The 27,062-nt window shown below is 35.5% G+C and overlaps 1 protein-coding gene and 3 non-coding genes across 4 annotated transcripts; all 4 read left to right on the top strand.

Moving 5' to 3' along the window:
• Nucleotides 1–22,584: 22,584 nt before the first annotated feature.
• Nucleotides 22,585–23,689, top strand: LOC122034499 (myb-related protein 308-like). The gene is made up of 3 exons (XM_042593778.1): nt 22,585–22,810; nt 22,877–23,006; nt 23,071–23,689. Exons 1-3 carry the CDS (start codon nt 22,678–22,680, stop codon nt 23,465–23,467), a joined length of 660 nt encoding a protein of 219 aa, XP_042449712.1. The 5' UTR covers nt 22,585–22,677; the 3' UTR covers nt 23,468–23,689.
• Nucleotides 23,690–26,472: 2,783 nt separating this feature from the next.
• On the top strand, nt 26,473–26,545 carry TRNAR-UCU. Its single transcript has one exon. It is a non-coding gene; the product is annotated as a tRNA-Arg (tRNA).
• Nucleotides 26,546–26,663: 118 nt separating this feature from the next.
• On the top strand, nt 26,664–26,736 carry TRNAR-UCU. The gene has a single exon. It is a non-coding gene; the product is annotated as a tRNA-Arg (tRNA).
• Nucleotides 26,737–26,851: 115 nt separating this feature from the next.
• On the top strand, nt 26,852–26,924 carry TRNAR-UCU. Its single transcript has one exon. It is a non-coding gene; the product is annotated as a tRNA-Arg (tRNA).
• The last annotated feature ends 138 nt before the right edge of the window (nt 26,925–27,062 follow it).

The raw sequence follows: 27,062 nt of genomic DNA, 5'->3' as shown, positions 1-27,062 counted from the left end.
ATTGCATATGAGAAAAATACAGTATCAAGATGTTTCCATGTAGAGAAATCATAAGGATGACACATTATACCTCCTTCGTGCTTATGCTAATGATGTCACATCATGTGGCAAGCTATAGTGACAGATGCATACAAGTGTTGAAGTCTAGTAGTTAATGAAAAGCAATATATCACTTTCCAAGCAATATTCTTCTTCTTCTTCCCTGGTATGCAAGTATGATGCTTATAACGAGGGTGAGTATATATTTTGCATTCAATCAGTTCATTGTCTTCATTCCAAAACATCATACAGTTATTTACAACAATCAATCTTCTCTATAGGCAAACCTAAACCTCTAACCAATTTCTTTATATTGTAGAAGCCATCAATCATTATTGTTATCAGCAAGGAGCAACTTTGACATCAATTGACATATGTCAATGTAACATCTTTCTAAAAAAAATGATGTTTTAGTTTTATATTCAATAACCTTGTAGTAGCTGATAGTTGAGAATGACCATAAGGAATGTCTTCCCTCATTTCTCTTTCACTATCTTTTAACATTTCATATAGTTATTGATATTCAGGTGTTGGTATTTCATCTATATTGGAATAATCAACTACATTCATTGCATCGTTAACCATTGATTGCATTATAATATCATTAGTTGATGATTCCCTAATAATAGTTGTGTCAAATGATGAACTACCAGAAGGCCCAATTGGTTCATACAAATAAGGTTCTCCATGACAGTACCAGTTGTAATGATTATACAGACATCGTAACTCTGCATTTCTAGATTTGGAATGATTATACAGACACCATAACTCGGCATCATTCATACATTCTGGATGACTCTTAGCAAAGTTCACAAATCGTTCAACTTTAGCAATAAAATCATCTCTAATAAATCTATTTTCTAATCAATTATACATCTAAACTTTGTCCATGTATATTGTTACCTAATGAAAATATAGTTTCATACAATTTATTACAATATATATGAGTTGTTAAAACTATTAAATTGAGAATTAAAAATATATAATTTGTTTTTTTATATATTGAACTTGTAGTATGTATCAACCTAAATCATAAAATAACAAACTATATTATCTTTCATGTTTCAACCAAAGATAATGAGGGCTAAAATTATCTTAGATGTAAATATACCAATAATAAAATAGCAAAACGACTATATCATGTTATAGATCAAAATACTAATTTAACATACATCTAAATTCATTCATGTAAAATAGCATATATGTAAATTCTTCGGAAGACAGTATCAATGAAGAAGGAGCATCAAAGCACGAAGTAAGTGAGGTACGTGCTTTATCTTCTGAACGATCATACGAGTTTATTAAAATACTTTCTAAAAATCTATGCAAATTAGAAAAAGAAAATATAAAGTTAAAATTGACTTTAGCAAATGCATGTCGACTGGGAGATTTTGATAAATTAAAATTTAAAAATGATAGATTAAAAGAACAGATAAAATCTTTGAAAAATGACTATGCATGCCCAACTTCAAAAGATTTATGAAATTAAAAAAAAAAATTACGGATGACACAATTGGTATATCAAGAACCATAGGGATCAAATTAGAAATTTTTTTAGAAATTATGTTCTACCAAAATTTTGATTAATCCAATAGAAAATAATTTATATTGGATTCCAAATCATGCTTAGTATAATTTAAATTAATCTTATACATTCTTTAAAATTTAATATGTTTATCTTCCACATTGTTTAAACAAATTATTTAGATACCTACTATTCGTATTTCAATTTGAAAATTTTTACTATGCTATCTGATGATTTGATTTACAGACAACAAATTTTTGAATTTTTTATCATTAATTTAAAATATTTTGTAGACTTATTTTTGAAAAAAATAGTTTTTTATAATAAAACATGATGTTTTCTATCATAATACAAATTTTTGATATTTTGGAATTTTATTTGAATTATTACGAATTATTTCCTGAAAAGATAATTTTTAATACTAAAAATTTAAAAAAATAGAAATTTTGAAACTTTGATTTTTATAGCATTAACTATCTGTTTTATATATCCAAAAAAATTAACAGAATTTATAGAGTTTAAAATATATTTTTCAAATTTTATTTTCAATAATTAGGTTGTTCTGATGAGATAAATCAGTTCTGTTCAATAAATTAATTATTTTTACTATGAAAATTTTTCTACTAATATAGATTATTCTATTTAAGTTTGAAAAAAAAATTTAAGATTTTTTAAAACTGAAAAGTAATTTTTAAATTATGTTTGTCAAAGCATAGGATTAATTATTAAAAAAATATTTTAAAAAATTATTTCTGAAAAATATTAGCTTACTGGTAATTCTTGTGACATTCCCCTAGAAAATTATTTCAAATTTTTCTACCTATTTATTTTATTTTTTCTATTTTTTTATGTGATCAAAGGGAAAGAAATAGGTACAAGTTAAGGGGGAGTTAGGATATTTTTTAGAATTAAGAATTTTTATCCTTATACTTATTTTGCAAAATTCTTTAATTCATTGTATTGCAATTTTTTTAATTGCAATTTACTTATGTTATTGCATTTTATTTTTAACCTTAACTTTAACTTGAGTTAATATACATCAAAAAAGGAGAAGATTGTAAATATCCAGTGGTAGTTTTGATGTGATCAATCAAGTTAAGTTAGATTCTGTTATGTTTGAACCTTATGTCTAAGTATGCAGGAGCTTAGGAACGCAAGAAGTCGAGCGGAAGACGTACCTAGCAAGAAGGATGGCGCGGGAAAGGAGCTGATGTGCTCAGTCCATCTAAAGGATCAGGTGCTGCAGAAGAGTACACCGGTGAATGAGAATGACGTGTGTGACGTTTGAGGGATGAGAAGCTAGGAAGGAAGCTTGCTCAAGGAGAATGTCAAAGTTGGGTTCGAGTGAGCTCAACTCTGGTTAACCGGAGCATCACCCACACGAAGAAGACCAACTGGAGGTTGATCCGTCTTGTGGAAGGCAGCTTCCATGGCCTATGGAAGGTGCCTTCCATGAAGCAGAAGATAAAAATTTATCTTTGGTGGATAAACCTTAGCCTATTGAAGGTGCCTTAGACCCTCTTAAAGACGTCTTCGAGCTACGGATAGAGTTTTCTAAAGGCTATAAAAAGACCCCTAGAGCTAGAAAATTAACAACAACTCATGTATTCATTTCCTAGTTTATTTCTGGGCTTTCAAAGTGTATAAGAGGCTTCTCTGCCTTCAACGAAGGAGATTTTTCTAGTGTTTTCATCTGCCTTGGATTAACAACCACCTAAGTTGTAACTAAGTAAACCCTGGCCTTCTCACTTATTCCTTTTAAGTTGTTCAGTTTATTTCTGCTTTAATTTATTTTGTTCCTTCGCTAGTTTGTTTGACTTGTAATCCCAAAAAGAAACTCAATTCTTCAACGAGACTCATTTCAAACTCACTTTCCATGTGTTTGATAAAGTTATGAAGAAGTTCATTATTTGTTGAGCTAAAAATGATGTCATCAACATAGACTTGAGCAACAAAAATGTCCCCATCCTTAGACTTTAGAAATAATGTTGGGTCAATTGTTCCTCTTCTAAAGCCCTTGGAGATTAAAAAGGATGAAAGTCTCTCATACCAAGCCGGGGGTGCTTGTTTTAACCCATATAATGCTTTCTTAAGCTTATAAACATGATTTGGACAATCTATATTTTCAAATCTGGGTGGTTGCTCTACATAAACTTCTTCCTTAATGAACTCATTTAAGAAGGCCGATTTTACATCCATTTGGTGAAGTTTAAAACCCATGTAAGCGGCATATCCTAATATTATTCGGATGGACTCTAATCGAGCTATCGGGGTATAGGTTTCATCATAGTCAAGTCCTTCAACTTGATTGACGCCTCTAGCTACCAACCTAGCCTTATTTCTAGTGACTTTTCCTTGATCATCCAATTTGTTTCTAAACATCCATTTTGTTGTAACAATTGTACTATCATTAGGTCTTGGAACTAATTCCCATACATCACTTCTTTCAAATTGATTCAACTCTTCTTGCATTGCTAGAATCCAATCCGAATCAATTATAGCTTCATCAATTGATTTTGGTTCAAATTGTGATATTAGGGTAATTTGACTAGTATGATCTCTAAAGTAGAATCTAGTCCTTACCCATTGATCCACTTCTCCAACTATTTGATCAATAGGATGATCTTGATGGTGCCTTATGGTCCTCAAAGTTATGGGGTCATTGTCTTTGGAAGAATCATTATTTACAATGTTTCTTTTGTCATCCGAACCTTCTCTTCCTCCCCCCTGATCAATACCCCCTAACTGTAGATTTTGCATTTCTTGAGTAATGTTTTGATTATGTTCAATTATATCCTTGTCAATAGATGATTTTCTAGGGTAAGTACTAGTAGACTCATCAAACTCAACATTAGATGATTCTTCAACCGTTTGAGTCTTTTTGTTGTATACTCTATATCCTCTACTAGTGGATGAGTATCCAACTAAAATTCCTTCATTGGACTTGGCCTCAAATTTTCCTAAGTCATCTTTGGTATTAAGAATATAAATCTTACAACCAAAGACCTTAAAATAATGAATTGTAAGGATTGTGTCATTCCATAATTCAAATGGTGTTTTCCCTAAAAACTTATGAATTAAGACACGATTTTGGATATAACATGCGATATTAACCGCTTCGGCCCACAAATAGCTAGGTAAGGAATATGTATTAAGCATGGTCCTAGCCGCCTCTTGTAAGGCCCTATTTTTCCTTTCCACTACACCATTTTGTTGAGATGTTCTTGGACAAGAAAATTCATGTTTATATCCATTTTCTAAACAAAATTTAGAAAAGTTCAAATTTTCAAACTCTCCACCATGATCACTTCGAATTCTATCAATTTTTAGGCTCTTCTCGTTTTCTACCCTCTTGGTAAATCCTATGATTGTTTTCAAGGTCTCCCCTTTATGTTTCAAGAAATACACCCAAGTATATCTAGAGTAATCATCAACTATCACCAAACAATATTTGTTGTCTATCAAAGAAGGTGTTCTATGACAATCAAAAAGATCCAAATGCAATAACTCTAATGGTAATGAAGTACTAGTTAAAGTTTTACCTTTGTGTGATGACCTTGATTGCTTACCCTCTTGACATGCATCACACAACTTGTCCTTGATGTACTTGATCTTTGGTAGTCCCTTTACTAGCTCCATCTTGGCTACCTTGGCTATATTCCTCATGTTGATATGTCCAAGTCTTCTATGCCATAGTCATACTTCCTCTTCTTTTGATATCAAACACTTAATAGAAGGGTTAGAAGCATATGAAAAATCAACATAATAAAGATTTGCTTTTCTAAATCCTTTTAGCACAACATTTTTAAGATTTTTGTGCTTGACTAAACACTTATCGAGGTGAAATTCTACATTATACCTGGCATCACATAATTGACTAACACTAAGTAAATTAAACCCCATATTTTTAACCAATAAGACTTTATGAATGATAGTTGTGGGTGATACCTCAATTGTACATTTACCTATAATCTTGAGCTTCTCATTATTCCCAAATGATACCGTTCCCTTCTTTATATAATTTATTGTGGAGAACTTGCTCACATCACCGATCATGTGTCTTGAGCAACCGCTATCCACAATCAACATACTCGTATTATTCTTCTCTTCTACCTAAACAACATAAAACACACAACTCTTTGGTACTCATGCACTTGATTCGGAAATATCATTCAAATATTTCTTAGGCACCCAAGCTTGTCTTACCTTTCCTTTTGAATTCTTCTTAACATTGTTTCTAAGTGCATCATTTCTAGTACCATTGATTAAAGACATGTATGTAACTTCCTTTTCCTTAGGTCTATATCCTATTCCGACTTTGTTGTAAACGACTCTTTGGTCTCTAATGATCATATCTAAGTATTTGGATCCATTTGTGAACTTCTCTAGACATGCTCTTAACTCAATCACTTCAATCTTCAATTTTTCATTTTCTTCCTTGAGCATGCTTGACTCACTAGATGAACATGTATCATTTTTAATAGACTTAAGCTTTCCCTTCAAGGTCTTCACCTTAGATTGTGATTTAACAAAAGCATTTTTGAGATGAGCAATAGTTTTATAAAAAAATTCTACTTTAGGAGATTCTTTTACCTCATCATCACTTGATGATGATTCATCATTTGACTCCTCTTCATTTGATGAGTTCTCCTCACTTGACACTTCCTCTTGACTTGATTCTTCTTTATCATCATCAAATGCCATAAATGTCATATGTCAAGTAACATAGCATAATTCATCTTCATCCAATGAATCAACGTTTGGTGTATCCCAAGTAGCTTGAGCCACCATGGCTTCCTTCTTCTTTTTCTCCTTCTTCTTCTCCTTTTCCTCTTTCTTCCTCAATTTCGGACAATTTGGCTTGATGTGTCCTTTCTTGTTACATCCATAACAAATGGCATTAGTGTTAAAACTTGAACTTTGAATACTTTTACCTTTTGAGGGTTGAAACATTTTCTTCACATCCTTTCTTGTGAATTTCCTTGATCTTCCCATCATCTTCTTAACATAATGTGCCACTTCACTTGTCGACATTTCATCATCACTGTCCGATGATTCTTGCTCGGATTTGGATGATGAGGATTCCACCTTCTTCTTTTTCTTCTCCTACTTTTCTACAATAAGAGTCATATCTTTCTCTTTTGAGACCACATTAGCTTGTTCATGAAGTTCAAACTCGCAAAACAATTCATCGAGCTTAACTAAAGATAGATCTCTAGAAACCTTATACGCATCAACCATTGATGCCCACAAGGTGGTTCTAGGAAAGGATTGAAGAACATACCTTACTAGAACTCTATTGTCAATTTTCTCACATATTACATGGAGCACATTTACTATATCCTTGAATCTTCCATGCATTTGACTCACGGTCTCATTGGTCTTCATGGTGAAGGTTTGAAGTTGCCCCAACAAGAGATCTCTCTTGGCCCTCCTAGATTCGCTTGATCCCTCATTTAATTCAATAAGCTTTTCCCAAAGCTCTTTGGCGGAGTTGAATGGTCCTACTTTGCTTAATTGCTCCTTTGAGAGTCCACATTACAAAGTTGTTGTGGCTTTTGCATTTGCTTGGGCCTTCTGTGCCATCTCCTTTGTCCAATCCTTGGTTGGAAGAGGTGCTCCCAACCCATCTTTCGGCTTCTCAAATCCATCTATAACACTAAACCAATTTTCAATATCATTCATTAAATAATATTTCATCCTACCTTTCCAATATGCGAAATCGTTGCCATCAAAGAAAGGTGGTCGAGCGGTGCTATATCCCTCTTGAAGCTCCATCTTGATGCTTCGGTTGACGATTAGTTCTTCCGATGTGTTCCTTGCTCTGATACCAATTGATAGGACCTTTGCGATTGGCTAAGGGGGGGTGGGGGGGGGGGGGGGGAATAGCCTTTCTTTGATTTTTCACCTACAACTTGTTAGTGGAAGCAAATAGAAAGAAATGAAAAGAAAGAAAACAAGAAGGCAATGCTAACTCCTTGATTTACTTGATCTCCACCTCCTTGAGGTGACTAATCCAAGGCACACACACCCACACGATCAAGCTCCAATATGAACTTCTCCTTCTCGTTATCACAAACGAAGGTGGAGAAACCTTCACAAGAAATGTCTCTTCCTCTTACAAGATGAGATCTAGGTTTTGGAGGAAGAGACTCAAATCTTTTCTTTGAAATCACTTGGAGAACATTCTTTTTGTTTAGCACAATGAGTATGCAAGAAAGATTAGTTTTGCTACAGTGATCTCCCCTTTTTATTCGTCTTCAAAAGTAGTCGTTTCTCACATAACCGTCGCCGTCGATTGATTGAGAACATCTCTGATCGATTCAGATATAGCCGTTGAGCTTCATTGATCGATTGAATCAAAACCTGGATCGATTCAGCCGCATGTTGCATTGGTACAGAAGTGAATTGAATCGATTGGTCGATCGATCGGTTACCTCCGATCAATCTGTTGATCGATTCAAAATCGCACTGCTCGTTTGTGTGTGGAAACCGGTGAATCGATCGATCGATCGATCCAGATCCACACTATATTCATGCATAACCTATTTGAATCGATCGACCGATCGATTGGATTCCTCCAATCGATCGGTTGATCGATTCAACAGTGTTCTGTTCCATATTTGCGTGCCTCAATCCATTTACTAATCGATTGTTTGCTGGTTTCCTACCTCGTGCCAGATGAACACATTCCTGGACTTCCTTGCCAAGCCTCCGGTCCTCGACCTCCTTGGACTTTTCTTGCCTTACACCCAGTCTTCTGACCTGCAAGGACTTTTTCTTGCCAAAACTTGCAGCACACGTTAAATCCAAACGTATTAACCTAAACTTAAATAGTTGTCAACACATTGAAAACATCCGGGGCATGATTGCACCAATAGGGGCGCCCCGGACTAGGTCGGGGCGCCCCGGACTGAGTCGGGGTGCCCCGGAGCAAAAAGTCAACATTTTGTTGACATTCGATCCCGGTCTTCTGCTCAAATTTCACTCGCATTAGTCTAGTTCTTTCATTTCGGTTCCGCTCGCTTGGGTGTGTTGGATCAAGACGCGCTAGAGGGGGGTGAATAGCGCTCGTGGATTTCACTTTTCATATTCAAAAAACTTAACGAGTAGGTGCAGCGGAAATTAAAATAAACACAGAAAGACCCAAGTATTTTTACTTGGTTTGGAGCTTTGGGCGACTCCTACTCCAAAGCCCGCACTTGTTGAGCATTTACTTTGGGCAACAACTATAATCACGCAAAATTACAAGTATGAAATATAAATAAAGCAATAATTATATTATACCGATAACAGAAATAATAAATTTGAAGCTCTTGGTCGTCGGGGTGTTGCTACAGCTATTCTAGATCGTCTCTTTAGCAACACACGGAAGAAGGATCGCTTGGAATGTCTTATGCAAGCTGCTAGTCGAGACTGCCTTATAAAGGCTATTGAGGGCGCCTTCAAGCCCCTTGAGGGCGCCTCCAATCTCCGGGCCAGCCACGCGTGGATAAGGCCTGACTTCTTTACCGCTTATCCTCTTGAAGGCGCCTCCATACTCCTTGAGGATGCCTTCAAGGATGTCCGAGGCGCCTCAAGCCTTCATGAGGGTGCCTCCAGCTCCGCTGTGCAGACTCCTTCTGCCTTGCACCCGAGGTGCCTCCAAGCTCCATAGAGGGCGCCTCGGGTACTGTTTATCCGAGGTAAAACATGCTCCTTTGTCCTTGCAAGATATGTTAGTTCCAAAATACCCTGCAACACAAAGTTAGCACATAATAATTAATATAAAATGATGTTCGACAGTCACTGGACTGTCCGGTTCTGACTTCGGATTCTCGACCAGAAACCCTAGGTCAAACCGACGCCTACTATTCCCTCAGCGGGGAACGCGTCCTCACCTACTCCACTCAAGAGAGTATACATGTTTGCCAGTCCGGTCCTCCAAACCGGCTGGACTTTTGCTGAACACCCGAGTCTTCAAGTCTTTCCGTTGGGCGTCCGCTCCACGACCCTCCCAGACTTTTCATCTGGTTCGCGACACCAGGACTTTTCACCTAGGGTTACTACCCCCTAGGACTTTTGCCCGAAGCTTCGACCCACCAAGACTTTCCGCCTAAGGTTACCCCCCCTAGAGCCTAGGATTACCGTCCCCTAGGGTTTTCCACCTGCCTAACCGCAACTAAGACTTTGCCTAAGAAACCTTAGGGTTTTTCCTACAATCTCATTCAACCATATTAGATAACAAGACAGCGTAACTTTGAATCCTTTGCCATTATCAAAACTCAGATTCGATCGTCGGATGCTTCCCGCACCAACAGGCTGATCTCGATTATCTAGAATAGGGCTCACCCGAACCCAACTTCTGGCCTCTTAATCAACCTTTCGCTCTTGGCTTCTCGTCCCTCAGAATCGCCGTGTGCTTCATTCTCATCCACCAGCGTACTCTTCCGCAGCGCCTCATCCCGCGGACGCTCTGAGCTCGTCAACTCTCTCCCGTGCCGTCCTTTTCGCTGGCTGCGTCTTTTGCTCGTCTCCTTAGGCAACCTTCCGCTCCAGCTTCTCATCCCTCGAAAACACTGCACACTTCCTTCTCGTCCTCCCACATACTCTTTCGCAGCATCTTATCTCTCGGACACACTGAGCCCGTCGGCTCTCTCCCGTGTTGTTCTTCTCGCTAGCTGCGTCTTTTGCTTGACTTCCTGTGCTCCTAAATTCCTGCACACTTAGACATAGGGTTAAAAATAAACAGGACCTAACCTGACTTGGTTGATCACATCAAAATCACCTTGAGGTACCAACATATTGAAGCTATTTATAAGCATCTACATGTGTCTTTGACATAGTCTATATGATTCGATCAAATTATGGAATTGTATTACTCTTGTTGCAATTTATAAACTCCGCCCATGATGACCGGTCATGGCCGGTCCCAAGCCCGGATAAAGGAGGAGGATTGCGTTAGGTTGCCAGTCAGCGTCAAACTATGGCAAATATTCAATGAATGAATCCATTAAACCAGTATTACTCTTGTTGCAGTCCAAAATAATCCTAATGCAGATCTATCATGAGTATCTATAACCATATTACAAGACTGGTGATGACAACATAATCCATGGTAAGTAATAAGGAAAATTTTACTCATTACAAATAATATTGCACAATGTCTATCAGATATAATTGTCATATTTAATGGATCAGCTGTAAGAAATATCTTTAAATAATTTAAAAACCACGCCCATGTATAGCCACACTCAACCTTAGCAATTGTAAAGCTAATTGGAAGAGTATTTCCATTACCATCTACTGTTGTGGCCATCAATAAATAATACACCAAGATAGTTGCCCCTTAGGTGTGTGGCATCAATTACAATTATTTTTTGAAAATATATTCGAAAAACTCTTCACATGCAACAAAAGCCCAAAAATAATGTTAGAATTTATTACCATTTCTTTTCAATGAAATGTATGTATCTGGGTCTCCATATTTTAGATCACGAAATAGTCTAGGGACATCACTATATTTTTTATCCAAATCACCTACCACCTTATTTATAACTTTAACACATGCATAGTATGTCTTTTGATATGATATATTCATTCTAAATCATGATTTCAACTTATTCTAAATGTTTATGGTCAATAATATTCTAATGTCACAAAATAACTTTCAATTTGAGAAGCTATAAATGAAGATGTATATGAAGGATGATCAATTGTTATCATACTAAGACCGCACTAATGACACTCTAAGTATTTTGTAACCATAAACATAATATCTCTCATTGTAATTATTGTTCATGTGCAATTTTCTTCATCATAAATTATTTTAACGATATTCTTCCTAGTGTCCTTTATTTTGTATTAGAAACATCTATTCATAGTATATTTAGCAAACGCATCTTTAAAATATCTTTGTATTGCGTAAACCTTTAGTAAGAATTAATATATGTTTATGTTAGTACTATTGAAATTGACTTGAGTTAACATTATTAAAGTTTTAAAAAAAATGTGTTACCTAACCAACAAAAAATTCTTTAACAGAGTCATCTACTTCTTCCATTAGCAATAGAACAAGTCTTGTATTCATTTTATATGCATCTTCAGCTAATGGAAATTATTCTTCAAGGTCGTTATATTCGTTAGTGTTAATTGACTCATCTAATGAATAGTGCATATCATTTGCTAAGAATTCATCCTCAGAAATATCCATTTGAATTTCTACTTCCATTATATTCTTGTTTAGTCTACGTATCCTCAAAAAAAAATTCAATCCTTTACTCGTAAGTACTAGGTCATCCTCAAAACTTGGAGCTTGTTTATTCTAATTGAAAATGTAATTAATAGTTTCTCTAATATTGACCACAACACTAGAGGAAATTGAAGGTATCATATTGCAGTACTCATATTTATATTTGGAGTAATAGATTTGTTTAGATTCTCTATTTGTGAATCTATAGATTGCATCATAACTGTAAGTACCTCATTAAAAATTTGATCTTTCTTGCGTTGATATAATCATAAATTAACCATATTGCGAACAAAAATTCTATTAAGATTGTGAATATTTAAAAAACACAATAACCGAGTAGAGGAAGTCAATAGATCATTAAATGTATATCTTACTTAAATTGTACTATAAATCTTTTAGGATTTATCCTTTTAAAAACAATTATATTTTAGATAAAAACAAAATTAGGCTTTTGATTTAAAGAGTTAAATAAAGATATCTAAAAATTAAAAATGTTAATCTTCCTACAAATTGATAATACTAATTTATAAAAAGTGAAAAAGACAATGAAAATCCAATAGAAGAAAACATACATGTCTTGGTTGATCATAATGAAAAGTTTCATCCTCGATAGGATTTTAAATGTTTCTAGTGCTTTGGAGCTTTTCTTGAATGCTTACAATTGTCGAAATAATGTCGAGAGTTTTGGAGCTACCAAAACAATAATTTACACTAAATCAAAGCTCGAAACTTCAGTTTTAAGGATACTTCACCGTACAAGAAGATTTGAGCACTAACCCAAAAAAAGAACATACCTGAGTTTCACTCGACCATTGTAATTGGAGATGGCAAGAGGAAGATTATGTTTCGTCGGTTAGGACTTCGGTGGTCGGGAGGGGAGGGTCGTTTGTCTTTGTTGAATTGTTGCATCGTGTTGCAGACCGTCGAAAACATGTCGGTATTGGAAATACCTACTTCTAAGGAGGAAGACCTGATAATTCTTGTAAAAACCTAAGCTGCATGAATTCTAGACAATCAAAATAAGAATTTGAATAAGAAAAATAAGAACATATGAGCATGGGTTTTCGTTTTATCAAGAACATGACATAAGAAAGTAAATACTATAATTACAAAGAACCTGAATGTAGCGGAATTGTCATTATTCTTCGTATAGAGCTCGTCGATCTAACAATCCTACAGAAAAAGAAGAAGGAGAAGAAGGTTGGCCTTCCGGTGGAGTTAGGGTTGACGGCGTTGAATCCTCTTCGTCAATGGGAAACGAAGACACATCTCAAAGATTCCCTAATCCTCTGGGGACCAACTCATTATATAGTGCACATCTATTATCAGCCCATAGATAATCATAGATATGGGACTATAAGTCCATATATATACTAAATATCTATTATCAGCATATAGATGATAATAGATACGGGACTAAAGGTTCTACACATACATGGTCTACATCCAATAACCGAACCTAATAAGCATAAGTTAGATCACTTTAAAGGGTTCAGATCATATTCACATATGTAACTTACAAATAAACCCACCTAATAGAGATAATTATATCCAACAATCTCTCACTTGAGTTATATATGAGTTGTATGTGGAATACAAGTAAAACTTTAGTTGATATCAAACTTTATGGGTACAAGATACCCCTGTAAACAATCTGGTCCATTAACTTAATTAGTATAGGACTAAAGAGATCATAACTACTGTATATGATCATAACAAGCCCCAACAGCAATCATAATACCAATATCATTAATGACATAAATCAAGATGTAAATGTATAGAGTGAAAATTACATGAAATGTGATCAATATATGTCAATATTCAATTGGTTCTAAAATGACCTCAAAAGAAGCCAGATCATATTTGCAAAATACTTTATGCTAAACTGCAATAGCAAACCATGATCCACTTTATGATTCCAAAAGGAATTTGTATTTATTTACCAACACTAAATGCTAAACAACAGTAGTAAATGATGATATCATAGTCAGAATATCAAACAAACGTATAAATTTCCATTAATATTTTGAACTTTAAGTACGTACAGTAATCAAAACAAAATGTTTATCTTTATTATCAAATATAGAGCGATAAGATAAATACGGACTCCACTAGATGAGTTCTTCTTCCATAAGAAGGACTCCCTTATCCACAACATGCGCATGATACACCTTAGGTACCATGCCTTTGGTGAGTGGATCGGCCAACATAGAATCTATGCTGATGTGCTCTACCATAATCTGAGAACTTTGAACTCTTTCTTTAATCGCTAGAAACTTGATGTTGATGTTCTTGGACTTCGATGAACTACGATTGTTCTTAGCATAAAGTTCAGCAACTTTATTATCACAATAGATCCTCAGTGGCCTGTCAATGCCATCAATGATCTGTAATGTTGTGATAAAGTTCCGCAGCCAAATCCTGTGATTGGATACGCATGCTACCAACTCTGCCTCCATAGTAGAAGTGGCTACTAGCGTCTGCTTGATGCTCTTCCAAGATATATCCCCTCTAGTAAGCATGAAAATATAGCCTGAAGTAGATCTTCTGCTATCCAAGCATCGGGCAAAATCAGAATTTGAATATTCAATCACCTCCAGATGATCTGATACCTAATACATGAGCATATGTGCTTTAGTTATTTGCAAATACCGCATCACTCTTTTTATCGCTTTCCAGTGTGACAGTCCTGAGTTACTAACATATCTTCCTAACATCCCTACTATAAATGTTATATCTGGTCGAGTACAAACTTGTACATACATGAGACTTCCTAATGCTGACGCATATGGGAATTGCTCCATCTCCATTATTTTAAGTTCAAGCCCTGGACACTACTGTAAGATAAACTTGTCACCTCTTTACACAGGTGTATCACCAGGTGTATAATTCTGCATACCATATCTTATAAGCACATTTTCAATATAGGCATGTTGCAAAAGTCCAAGAATGCCTCTTAAACGATCACGATAGATCTGTATGTCTAAAACAAATGATGCTTCACCAAGATCTTTCATTTTAAAATTATCAGATAGAAATGAATTGGTTTGATGCAGCATACCCTTATTATTGCTCACAAGCAATATATCGTCCACAAACAAAACAAGTATAACAAACTTGCTCCCACTGAACTTGACATATATGCACTGATCAACGAAGTTCTCTTTAAATCCAAATGAGGTAACCACTTGATCAAATTTTTGATACCACTAACGGGATGTCTGTTTTAAACCATAAATGGACTTCTTTAATCTACATACTAGGTGCTTTGAGTTTTTAGACTCAAAGTTCTCTTGTTGCACCATATATATAGAATTCTCTATGTCTCTATTGAGGAAAGCGGTCTTTACATCCATTTGATGTAGCTCCAAATCATAATGAGCTACAAGTGTCATGATTACCCTGAGGGAATCTTTCGTCGACACAGATGCGAAAGTCTCCTTGTAATCAATGTCTTCTTTCTGAGTGAATCCCTTGTCAACAAGATGAGCCTTATACTTTTTGACATTTCCCCTTGAACCCCTCTTGGTTTTAAATATCCATTTACAGCCAATAGACTTCTTTCCTTTAGGCAATTCGACAAGTTCCCAAATGTCATTGTCCACCATAATCTTCAACTTTTCTTGCATGGTGTTAATCCACCTTTCAGGGTTAGAAGATTATTTGACTTCTTGGAAAGATGTAGGATCACTCTCCAACCCTATGTCAAAATCATACTCTTGGCGATAAACACAATCACGAGAATTCGTGGTTCTCCATTCCCTTATGGATCGCCTTAAAGACACTTGTGTTTCAGGTGGTTGAGGTACTTGCTCATCAATATAAGATAATACTTCAATTTCAGTGGTAGGTTCCTCCAATTGTATTAGAGATGTCATAGGAATATCTTGGTTCACTGTGCTCACTGGATGTGTGATACCCATAATGTACGGTATAGTAACCATAACACTACTAATCGTACTAGTAGTAACCACAGGAGGATCGCCAATACTTTCCTCAAAAGATACTTTCTTGATTTTATTACTCCCACTATCCTCAATGAACTTAGCATTTCCCATTTCGAAGAAAGATCTATTAGAGGGATCATAAAATTTATACCCTCTTGTCTTCTCAGAGTATCCTACAAAATTAGAGCTAATCGTTCTTGAGTCCAGTTTCCTTTCATTAGACTTGTAAGGTCTAGCTTCAACTGGACAACCTCAAATGTGTAAGTGCCTAATGCTAGGCTTCTTGCCCGTCCACATATCGAATGGGGGTTTAGTTACTGCCTTACTAGATACTTTATTGAGTAGGTAAACTACAGTCTTGAGTACTTCATCCCACAAGGACTCTGGTAGAGAAGTGAAAGTTATTATACTTCTTACCCTGTCTTTTAAGGTTCGATTGCGACGCTCAGCTACACCATTCTGACTGAGTGTACCAGGCATGATATATTGAGGCACAATTCCACACTTAGCAAGGTAATTCGTAAAAGGTCCTGGACGTTGTTCACCTGATTTATCATATCGACCGTAATATTCACCTCCACGGTCGAATCGGACAGCTTTAATTTTCTTACCTAGTTGAAGTTCAACTTCGGCTTTAAAAATTTTGAACATGTCCAAAGATTGTGATTTCTCATGAATAAGGTACAGATAGCCAAATCTGGAATAGTTATCTATAAAGCTAATAAAATATGTGTGTCCATTCTAAGATGCTTTAGGGAATGGTACATAAATATCCGTATGTATTAACTCCAAAACATCACAACAATGACTAGCCCCTTTATTCCTTTTGTTAGTAATCTTCCCCTTGATACACTCTATGCAAACATCAAATTCTGACATGTCAAGGGAATAAAGAATTCCATATGGCATTAACCTTTCTAGGTATTATTTGGATATATATTCTAAACGCCTATGCCACAACATAGAAGAATTCTTATCGGTCAATTTATGTTTCGTACCTATACTATGCATTATTACGTTATCAACCATAGGAGTAAAAGTGTTCAATTTATAAAGCTTATCAACCAATGAACCATTGCTAACCAACACTGAATTAAAGAAAATATTGAAAATTTCATTTCTAAATGAAAAAAAATAACCTGATTTATCCAAACAAGAAATTGAAATTAAATTCCATCGAAAAGACGGTACAATAAATGTATTTTCTAAATCCATAAAAACATTGGTTCCTAAACAAAACCTAAAAACACCAATCAACTCGACTTTAGTCTTCTTTTCATTTCTTGTATAGATGTATCTTTCACCATCAAGCAGAAGTCAGCTCCTGAGACAACCTTGCATAGTGACACTTATGTGAGTAGTAGCACCAGTATCTATCCACCAAGTGTCAGTGGGTTCTATAGCTAAATTAACTTCCGAACTAACAAAATTTTAAAAACTGCCAGAATCTGCAGTCTGCTTTCCTTTTCCTTTATTGATCCTCTTTCTCTTCTTGCTTGAACCTTGAGATCTAGATGTTAGGTGAGCACTTTCAGGTGTCTCAAGCCTCAGTCTCTCCCTTATGTTTCCTTTTTCAGTATACCACATGGTTACCAACTTCGTAAGAAGTGTGGTAGTCTCGACCTTTTCATTTGAGGTGAATCGATCTGCCAATTGGTCCAAGAAACTCCTAGCATCTTCTCCCTGGGTTATTGAGTTATTTATTGGTGCCGGTATGAAAAGCTTCATGATATTCAGACACATGCGATTTAATTTCTCCCACAGCTGAAATTCAGCTCTCTGCTCTATAGTGCTAGCACTGGTCAGAGGTGCGGGATGATCATTCCTTAATGCATAGTCTAAGTTCATGCAGCCTAAGACTACGGTCACGTATTCTTTCCATTCAGCAAAATTTGAACCAATTAGTCTTGGGATGTTATTAATGTTGGCAGTTACAAATTGCACTGAAATTAAAGAAAAAAAAATATTTAAGCTTATGATTTAACTAAAGCCAAGAACATATAAGTAATATAAAATTATGCAAATAAAATAAAATTTTAAATGCATATAAATTGGTTCTTTATGAGATACCAAGTACAACATAATGTGTCTTCCTTTGGGCCGACATATTATTTGTTAATGATACTCTCTAATATAACTCAAACTTTAATTAGCCACACAATGTGTCTTCCTTTGGGCCGACTCATTGTGCGCATAATATGATACTTTATATGAGTTATATTTTGGTCCAGAGCTCACAACAACCTTAATCGGTCACATAATATGTCGTCCTTTGGGCAGACATATTTTGTACATTATTTGAATAAAATAATATTTTGTTCCATAGTTGTAAACTATCTTATGCATATATCTGGCATAAAAGGAACTTTCCTTTGGGTTGATTACTTTTAGCATAAATATACGTCTACCAATATAAAATGTACTAAACTTACCTAAGGTGTCTTCCTTTGGGCCGACACAATAGTTCAACTTAGTAGCACGTTATGTAGATAAACCCAAGAAAATACTAGGAACTTAGTTCGAACAGAAATTACTTAATCAGTCTTAACAATATTAGGGGGCGTTTGGTTCTTTGTTAGGAATAGGAATCAAAATGAGAATCATTGTATAGTGGAATGGGAATGAGTATGAGTATGTATATCACTCTTAAAAGCAATGTTTGGTTAGTTGCATATTTTCTATCGGAATAAATCAAAATTTCTTTTTTTACCCTTAAAGAAAAATAAGAGAAAAAATTAGATGTGAGAGAAAGATAAATGTGAGAGAAAAATATGATGAAAGAGAATGATGAGAGAGAAATGATGATGAGAGAGAAAGTGTGATGAGAAAGAATGAAGAGAGAGAAAGTGTGATGAGAAAAAATGAAGAGAGAGAAAGTATGATGTGAAAGAATGAAGAGAGAGAAAGTGATAGGAGAGAGTATGATGAGAGAAGATGAGAGAGAAAATATGATGTGAGAGGATGAAGAGAGAAAATGTAATGAGAAAAAAATGAGGAGAGAGGGTGTGATGAGAGAGATTGAGGAGAGAGAAAGTATGGTGAGAGATAAAGTATGATAGAGAGAAAGTGTGATGAAAAAAAGATAACATTGAGTGTGATGGGAGAGATTGAGGAGAGAGAAAGTATGATGAGGGAGAAAGTATGATGAGAGAGAAAGTGTGTTGAGGAAAAAAAAGAGGGAGTGTGACAAGAGAGATTGAGGAGAGAGAAAGTGTGATGAGAGAATGTGATGGGAGAGATTGAGGAGAGAGAAAGTATGATGAGAAAAAAAAAAAGGAAGAGAGTACGATGAAGAGATTGAGGAGAGAGAAAATATGATGAGAAAGAAAGTGTAATGAGAAAAAAAAAAGAAAGAGAGTGTGATAGGAGAGAGAAAATGTGTGATAAAATGACGAGAGAGAAAATATGATGAGAGAGAACGAGAGAGAAGTGATATGAAAGAAAAAATAAATAAATATATTTTGATATTTGATATTAAGGGAGAAAATTTTAGTTTTAGCTCAAAGGTATTTTTGGAATAAGGGAATATTTTGATTGATGAAAATAGGGTAATGACTCATTGAAGGGGAGATACATGGGAATGAGTTATTACCCAATTTCAAGGATTCATTCCCTTATTTACATTCCTATTCCTATAATCCAAACATTAACAATAACAATCAATGATTCTCATTCCCATTCCCCACTCTTATTCCCCTAAACCAAACGCCTCCTAAAATTAGACTTATTAATCGATTATCCCAATCGATCTGAAAGTCTACTATATGCGACTACAGGATTATATAACTCAAGTTTTCTTTAAGTTTCATAATTAAAACGGATTATTTAATATTAATTAATTAATTAATTTTACTGTTTATATTGGAGCATTCAAGTTGAAACAAGTGTTTCAAAAAAAACATATATATTCTTTACGCATGAAATATTTAATTTTTTTTTGGCACTGTTTCAAATTTTTTTGAAATAGTATTATTTTGAAATCGTGTTTTATTTTTTTATTGAAACATTGTTTCGTTGAAACGGTGTTTTTTTTAATCGATTAACAGTAAACTTAATCGAATCGATTAAAAAAAATTAATTGAAACAGTAGATAATCAATCGATTAAAATTAAATAATTTTAATTGATTGATAATTAACATAGTTACGAGTTTAAAGCTGTTAATCGATTGAGTTTCAATCGTTTCTATTCAAAATTTTAGACTCGGCAATCAATTGTTTAACCAAAACAATTGATTGAACCATTGTAATTTTACTTAAAATTAGGTTAAATTGTGACAATTTTTATCATTTTTCGTATTCTTTGTAGAAACACGAAAAACTCGAAAAACAAGTATATCATAGTTTTCTCTTAAATGATTTTCGATGATTAAAAATGTGTATTAACTAAGAAAAATTGATCTAGCATACACACAATAAATCGACGAAAATTTAAACTTTATTGTCAATGAAAACAATGAAATAGAAACTTGTCTCTGATATCAATTGATGGTTCTAGTAAAAAACCTAAGCCGCATGAATTCTAGAGAATCAAAATAAGAATTCGAATAAGAAAAACAAGAACATATGAGCATGGATCTTCATTTCATCAAGAATATAGCATAAGAAAGTAAATACTGTAATTACAAAGAACCTGAATGCAGCGGAATTGTCATTATTCTTCATGTAGAACTCGTCGATCTAATAATCCTCCTGCGGAAGAAGAAGAAGGTTGGCCTTCCGGAGGAGTTAGGGTTGACGGCGCCGAATCCTCTAGGGAAAGAAGAGACGTCTCAAAGATTCTCTAATCCTCTGGAAACCAACCCATTATATAATACACATCTATTATCATCCGATAGATAATTATAAATGTGGGACTATAAGTCCATATATATACTGAATATCTATTATCATCGTATAGATGATAATAGATACAGATTAAAAGTTCTACACATACATGATCTACATCTAATAACTGAATCCAATAAGCATGAGTTAAATCACTTTAAAAGATTCAAATCATATTCATATATACAACTTACAAATAAATCCATCTAATAGGGATAATTATATCTAACAAGACCTATTTCCATGACTCCCATAACGGTGAAAAGGATTGAGGAGGAAAACCTACTTCCACTAGGGACCATGTGCCACTGTGCATTCGATGTATGATCAAATAATAAGAAAATATATTTGGATTGATAACTTAATTAAAATTATATTATAGATCAAATATATATATTTATATTTTATAAAAAAAATACTAATCAAATATATATTTGGCCAGTAATTTTTTTAAAAATTTACCAATAATTTGTTTTAAAAAATTACTAGTCAAATATATATTTGGCTATTATTTTTTAAAATAATTATCAACAATTTATTTGGTCAATTTTTAAAAAAGAATTATTGGCCAAGATAATAGCCGTGGAATATATATATAGTCCAATGATTATTTTATCCAAGCCCTGATGGAATTTTTTTTTTTTTTTTTTTTTTTGGCCAGTAACACATATTATCGACCAAAATAATAAGATTTCGGATCATTTTAGGTCGCAGATGAACTTTTTTTTTCTCCTAGTGATTTTTCATATTTATTTAGTAACAGAGAGTGAATTATTTTCATTTCTTCTACCGTAGATACATTTATGAATATATCCGTGAAATAATTTTTTATTATTTGGTAGTCCGCTCAAATGAGATAATTTTTTTCTCTCTCCAACTATATCTAATTTCTCCCGATTCATTTAGTTACGATCGAGACTCATACAACTATAGACCAAGGGGCGGCCCCACGTGAGTGCTATCGATTGGCATGACGTCACCTTGTGTGTCGACTTCCGCACATGAAGATTGATCCGCTATTTTAATAGCCCTCTAGTGCTGACCCCACAGGTATAGAGAGAGATAAATATAGGTACACATGCGTTAATCGTATAGTAAGATAAATCTTATATAATCAGTTTATGAGAATCAACCCTTGATATTACGTTAGAGATGTCATGTGTCCACCGTCTACGTTACGTCCTGAGGACGATAACTTTCCCACACAAGGTCACCCTCGTGTGGTGACCTCGCACAACTGCAATTGTATTTTTCATTTTTTTTTAACTTTTCTCTTTATTTTGTCTCAATTTTTTTTTTAAAATTTAAATTTGTTTCCTTTCTACTCCCATCTTTAAATAGTATTTTACTTAGGCTTTAGACAATAATTTATTAATTTTAATGAACACCTCTTATATTTTAGTAAACCCATCAATTGGATAAATATTATTTTTTTTCTTTTAATTTCAGTATAGATGGATATATCAAAATTTTATTATATAAAAATTTCTAATATAAACTGTTTCGAATACTATACTAGATTTTGATTACGATATCCATCTAAATTGTTTTTATGCCCACGTCAGATCAGGCCGGTGAAGAAAGAAGAAATATGTATGCAGTAAGATTTTGCTCCTCAGATACAAACGGCTACAAATTGAAAAGTCAGTAAACTTAAACGACGAAATAATATTCCCAAAAACAAAAACACAAAAAGGTACACAAACTGTACCACCAAATCGACACGCGGCTACCCACTTCGATGAGAATCCAACTCCAGAATTCAGATGCAGTAGGAGTTAGTGTGCAGCCACCAATGCCCTAATCTTATTCTCCTCGTCCTCTTTCTTTCTTTCTAGCAATTCCCGGCTGAGTGACAAGTCGGTCCCCGGTTTTAAATGCGACCGTCCTCTTTCTTTCTCTTAATTTCTGGCTCTGTGATGCGCCGGTCCCCGATTTTAAATGCGCCGGTCCAAACCGCCTGTAACAACTCGGTCAAAAAACATTGGACCGAGTAGCAGTTGCAGATTACAACCTGCTCCCTATCGCCCACGATCCCATTCCCCATATAAGAACTCGCTCTCCTTCTCCTCCTCCTCCTATTCCGTTTTCAATCTCCACTCCCGCAGCCATGGGCAGGTCTCCTTGTTGCGAGCAAGCTCACACCAACAGAGGAGCTTGGACCAAGGAAGAGGACGAGAGACTGATTGCCTACATAAACACTCATGGCGAAGGATGCTGGAGATCACTGCCTAAGGCTGCAGGTAATTCATTCGATTCTTGGAGAATGGTGGATTTGTCGTGAACTGAGACTCGAATTCTTTATATAGGCCTTTTGCGCTGCGGAAAGAGCTGCAGGCTCCGGTGGATGAACTACCTCCGGCCGGACCTCAAGCGCGGTAACTTTACCGAGGAAGAGGACGAACTCATCATCAATCTCCACGCTCTGATAGGAAACAAGTACGTTTTTTCATTTTAGGGGGGTTTTGGGAGACGAATTGGTTGGATGATTCTGTTTCGGCAGATGGTCGGTGATCGCCGGGCGGTTGCCGGGGAGGACGGACAACGAGATTAAGAACTACTGGAACTCACACATCAAGCGCAAGCTCATCTCCCGGGGCATCGACCCGCAGACTCACCGCCCGCTCGCCAGCGGCGCCTCGTCCAACGACGTCGACACCGCCGCGGAGGAGGAGCAGAGCAGCAGCGTGGACGACGGCGGCGACCTCGACCTCACCATAAGCCTCCGCCTCCCTTCGCGGCCGTTCGCGACTTCGGCGGAGGTCGCGGCGAGTTCTCCGGCGGCGTCTTCGACCATTTGTTTCTGCTACCAGCTCGGGTTTCGCGGCGGCGAGGCGTGCAGCTGCTACCGCGCGAGCTCAAGCGGCCGTGGCGATGGCTACTACGGATCGATGAGATAAAAGAACAAAAAACAAAACAAATTTTGGGTGGATGTGCGATCTTAGCGGGATTGCTAACCATGATTTGTCTCAGTTTCTGGAGGTTTGGTAGGAAAATTAACTAGTTAATGCAGTGGTTGTCGAGTGTTTTGGTAGAGATTCTGCCATGGTCGGAGGTTTGTCCTCTAGTGAGAGAAGCTGAGCTCTGTATTTGCTTCCTTCATCAACTACTAATCATTTAGGATGAAGCTTACTAATTCTCCAACTTTTTCATCTTTGCCCCTAAAAATTTTCACTTCACTCCGTAGTTTAAAGAATGTCATTTTATCACCCCTCCTCTTCTTCCTCCTCCTCTGTTTTTCATGATAAATATTAATTTAGAAAAATAAATGACAATAGCTATTTAAATGTGTCATAATCAGTCTTAACAACTTCTCAAAAGTCAAGAGACTTGGGGCACCTAAAGCGTTGACTTCGTTGACCTGAAGATCATGATAACCTTTTTGTTTTTTTAATTGTAAAAGGAGATAGACAATGTATGGTACGAGATATCTCACATGAATTGTGGCCTAAAATAATTGAGAATTTTCTCGCAGCAGTTGTGTTCTTCTGTTGAGAAACTCTTAAAATTCCACAATAGTTCACCTTAGAATTCCATACACTCCATAACGTAAAGATCACAGTGACATCTCTATCATCGCCGATCAAGTGATGCATGCGAACCGACGAGAAAAGAAAATTGAAGAAAAAAATCCATCGAAAATAAAACATAAATAAATCTGCCGTGTTCTAGATTTTTCAGTTAAATATGAGATTATATAGGTAAACTTTAATTCATAAATATATGAGATATTAAAAATATCTGAAATATTATAAAAATAATAATTACTAAAAACAAAGAAATTTAGATCTTCTGAGATGTTCTAAATGATATTTTTTGAATTTGAAATTTAACGATTACGAATCCTCATAATAAATATAGATCTTTAAATTTTACATACGAATAAATATAGATCTTTAAATTTTACATGCGTAATCAAATATCGAGTCAAAAGATACGATACATTGAAAGTTACTATGTTGGTCATGCATCATCAAGCTACCAAAGGATGCATCAAGGATGGGAGATGAGTGCCCCTTCGGATGGGTCTAGTGGCTAGCAGATGAGATGTTGCCATCATGAGATCTGGGATTCAAATCTCGACAAAGCCGAGATAAATACCTCCCTTATGTGCTAGTCGTTATTTCAAAGGCTATCTGCTCGTGATTTATCTCCTCCGTGTTGGCCCTGAGACAGATTGGCGAGGGCACTGGGGACATTTGGAGTGAGTATAATTACTTTTTATTATAAAAAGATGTCTCTCCATCATGCTTTCTTGATTTACTTGATGGACGGAATGAACTAGATCATCTACCCAGAATTAATGAAGTTGTATAAGGTCTGTCAAATTAATTTCTAGTATAAAAAAAAATTATATTGATAGGGCCTAATCTAATGTAGCAAAAGCTAATTTGTTCACACTTAGTATCTCTGTCAATTCATATTTAAGTCAACATAGAAAAGATAAATTACGGATAACTATTAACCATTAGTGCAATGACTAAGATAGAAAAGAAGACATGCTTAAACACTAGAATTTAATGTGCCAACATTCTATCATCCTACCGTCCCAGAGGGACTGATAGGGCCTAATCTAGCTCAAACAATAACTATTTAATTCTAATTGAATTATTCGCAGGTGAAGAATGATGTTGTAGTTAGAAGTTGGTAAAAGTTGGTAGGCGGATGGTACCAAATCATGCTGCGTCAATTCTTCAGAATTATCGTACGTCAGGCAGTTGCTACCTATACATTTCTTCTCAGTTTTTTTTAAAAAAAATGAAATGAAAAGATTAAATGATTTGCATATGTTTGGTTAAAAGAGTTGTTAAAGAATTCCAACTCTCACTGTGCATAGCTGCCCGATACGTACCAAAGGACGTTATTTGATAAGTTGCTAAATAAAAGAAAAGAAAAAAAAAACAAGAATGGAATATAATTTTGGGTGTTTTCGATCAATTATTGTCGACAGTTTCCACCTGCTTCCTTCGTCTCCTTTCACCATTTCCTCGTGTTTCCATCATCATGAGAAAGTCTGAATTAAATCAGGTGATTTCGAATGATGGTCCTGTGCATCCATCGATCTGCAACAATATTGGGTTGTTAGCTATGCGATTCGTGTAATGCTCATGCATTTGTTTCGACTCGGAGGGAGTTCAAAATTGGAATAGGCAAACGCTACCTGCAGTCGTGCCGTACCGTGCCGTGCGTGCCCATGTTCATGTCATCTCGATGGGTCAGTTATACTTGGACGACGTCAAATGCATGTGTTGGCTCGGGTTTGTCTTCGACGACTGGACCGGCACGGATGATGTAGTAATTTTAAGCATCTTTCCAATCGAAGTCAGGTTATGATTTTACTAATTGACTTATTAGGTCATTCGCCCCCACCTTGTCTATTTTCGAATGATTGCTCAGATCGACTAGATTATTTGAAATTATCGGATGCCTCCTCAATCGACTCAAATTGGTTGGACTGGCTTGATCGCCTCGACGATTTATTCGAATCACCAATTTGACATGTTTAGCATGATTAACCTTATTAGTTTACTTGATTGACTCGCCTATACGGCAATACATCTCGTTAGGTGGGCTAGTCCTCTAATAGACCGAATGCATTAGCTTTTATTTATCCTGCCCAATCGATTCAACTTATTTCACAATTTGACTCCATCGACCTAATTGAGCGAATTAAATGAGTTATGATGAAGTAAATGGAAATATTTTTATAAAATATAATTATTATAACTTTAGAGTAATTTAGATATATTTTTTAGAATAATTAGGATTTTAACGCGTGCAGTGTACTGTCTTTGTCGTTTCGCGACTTCCATTCCACGTGCCTTAGATTAGTGCTCATGTTGTTAGTGCTCTCACAGTTTATTACATTAAATATAAGTAAAACATACAGTTAATAAACAAACTGGCGCCCGTGGCCTAATGGATAAGGCGTCTGACTTCTAATCAGGCGATTGTGGGTTCGAGTCCCACCGGGCGTGGAAATTTTTTATAATCCAAACCAGAAAAGGGCAGCTATATTTTACCAAGTAACTTTCATAAATTACTTATTGTTTTAATTGATCCAAGATATAAAACATATAGTTGATAATCAATCTGGCGCCCGTGGCCTAATGGATAAGGCGTCTGACTTCTAATCAGGCGATTGTGGGTTCGAATCCCACCGGGCGTGCAATTTTTTATAATCCAAACCAGTAGGGCAACTATATTTTACCAATTAACTTTCATAAATTACTTATTGTTTTAATAGAGTAAAGATATAAAACATACTATCGATAAACAACATAGCGCCCGTGGCCTAATGGATAAGGCGTCTGACTTCTAATCAGGCGATTGTGGGTTCGAGTCCCACCGGGCGTGGATTTTTTTATAATCCAAACCATAAGAGAAGGGCCAACTATATTTTATCAACTAACTTTCATAAATTACTTATTGTTCTAATAGATTCAAGATTTTACAAAAAAAAAATAAATCAAAGAATAGTCAAAACTGATGTCT

This window comes from Zingiber officinale, chromosome 11B (genome assembly GCF_018446385.1).
Source record: "Zingiber officinale cultivar Zhangliang chromosome 11B, Zo_v1.1, whole genome shotgun sequence".
NCBI lineage: Eukaryota > Viridiplantae > Streptophyta > Magnoliopsida > Zingiberales > Zingiberaceae > Zingiber > Zingiber officinale.
This window is presented reverse-complemented; position numbering and strand designations above follow the sequence as displayed.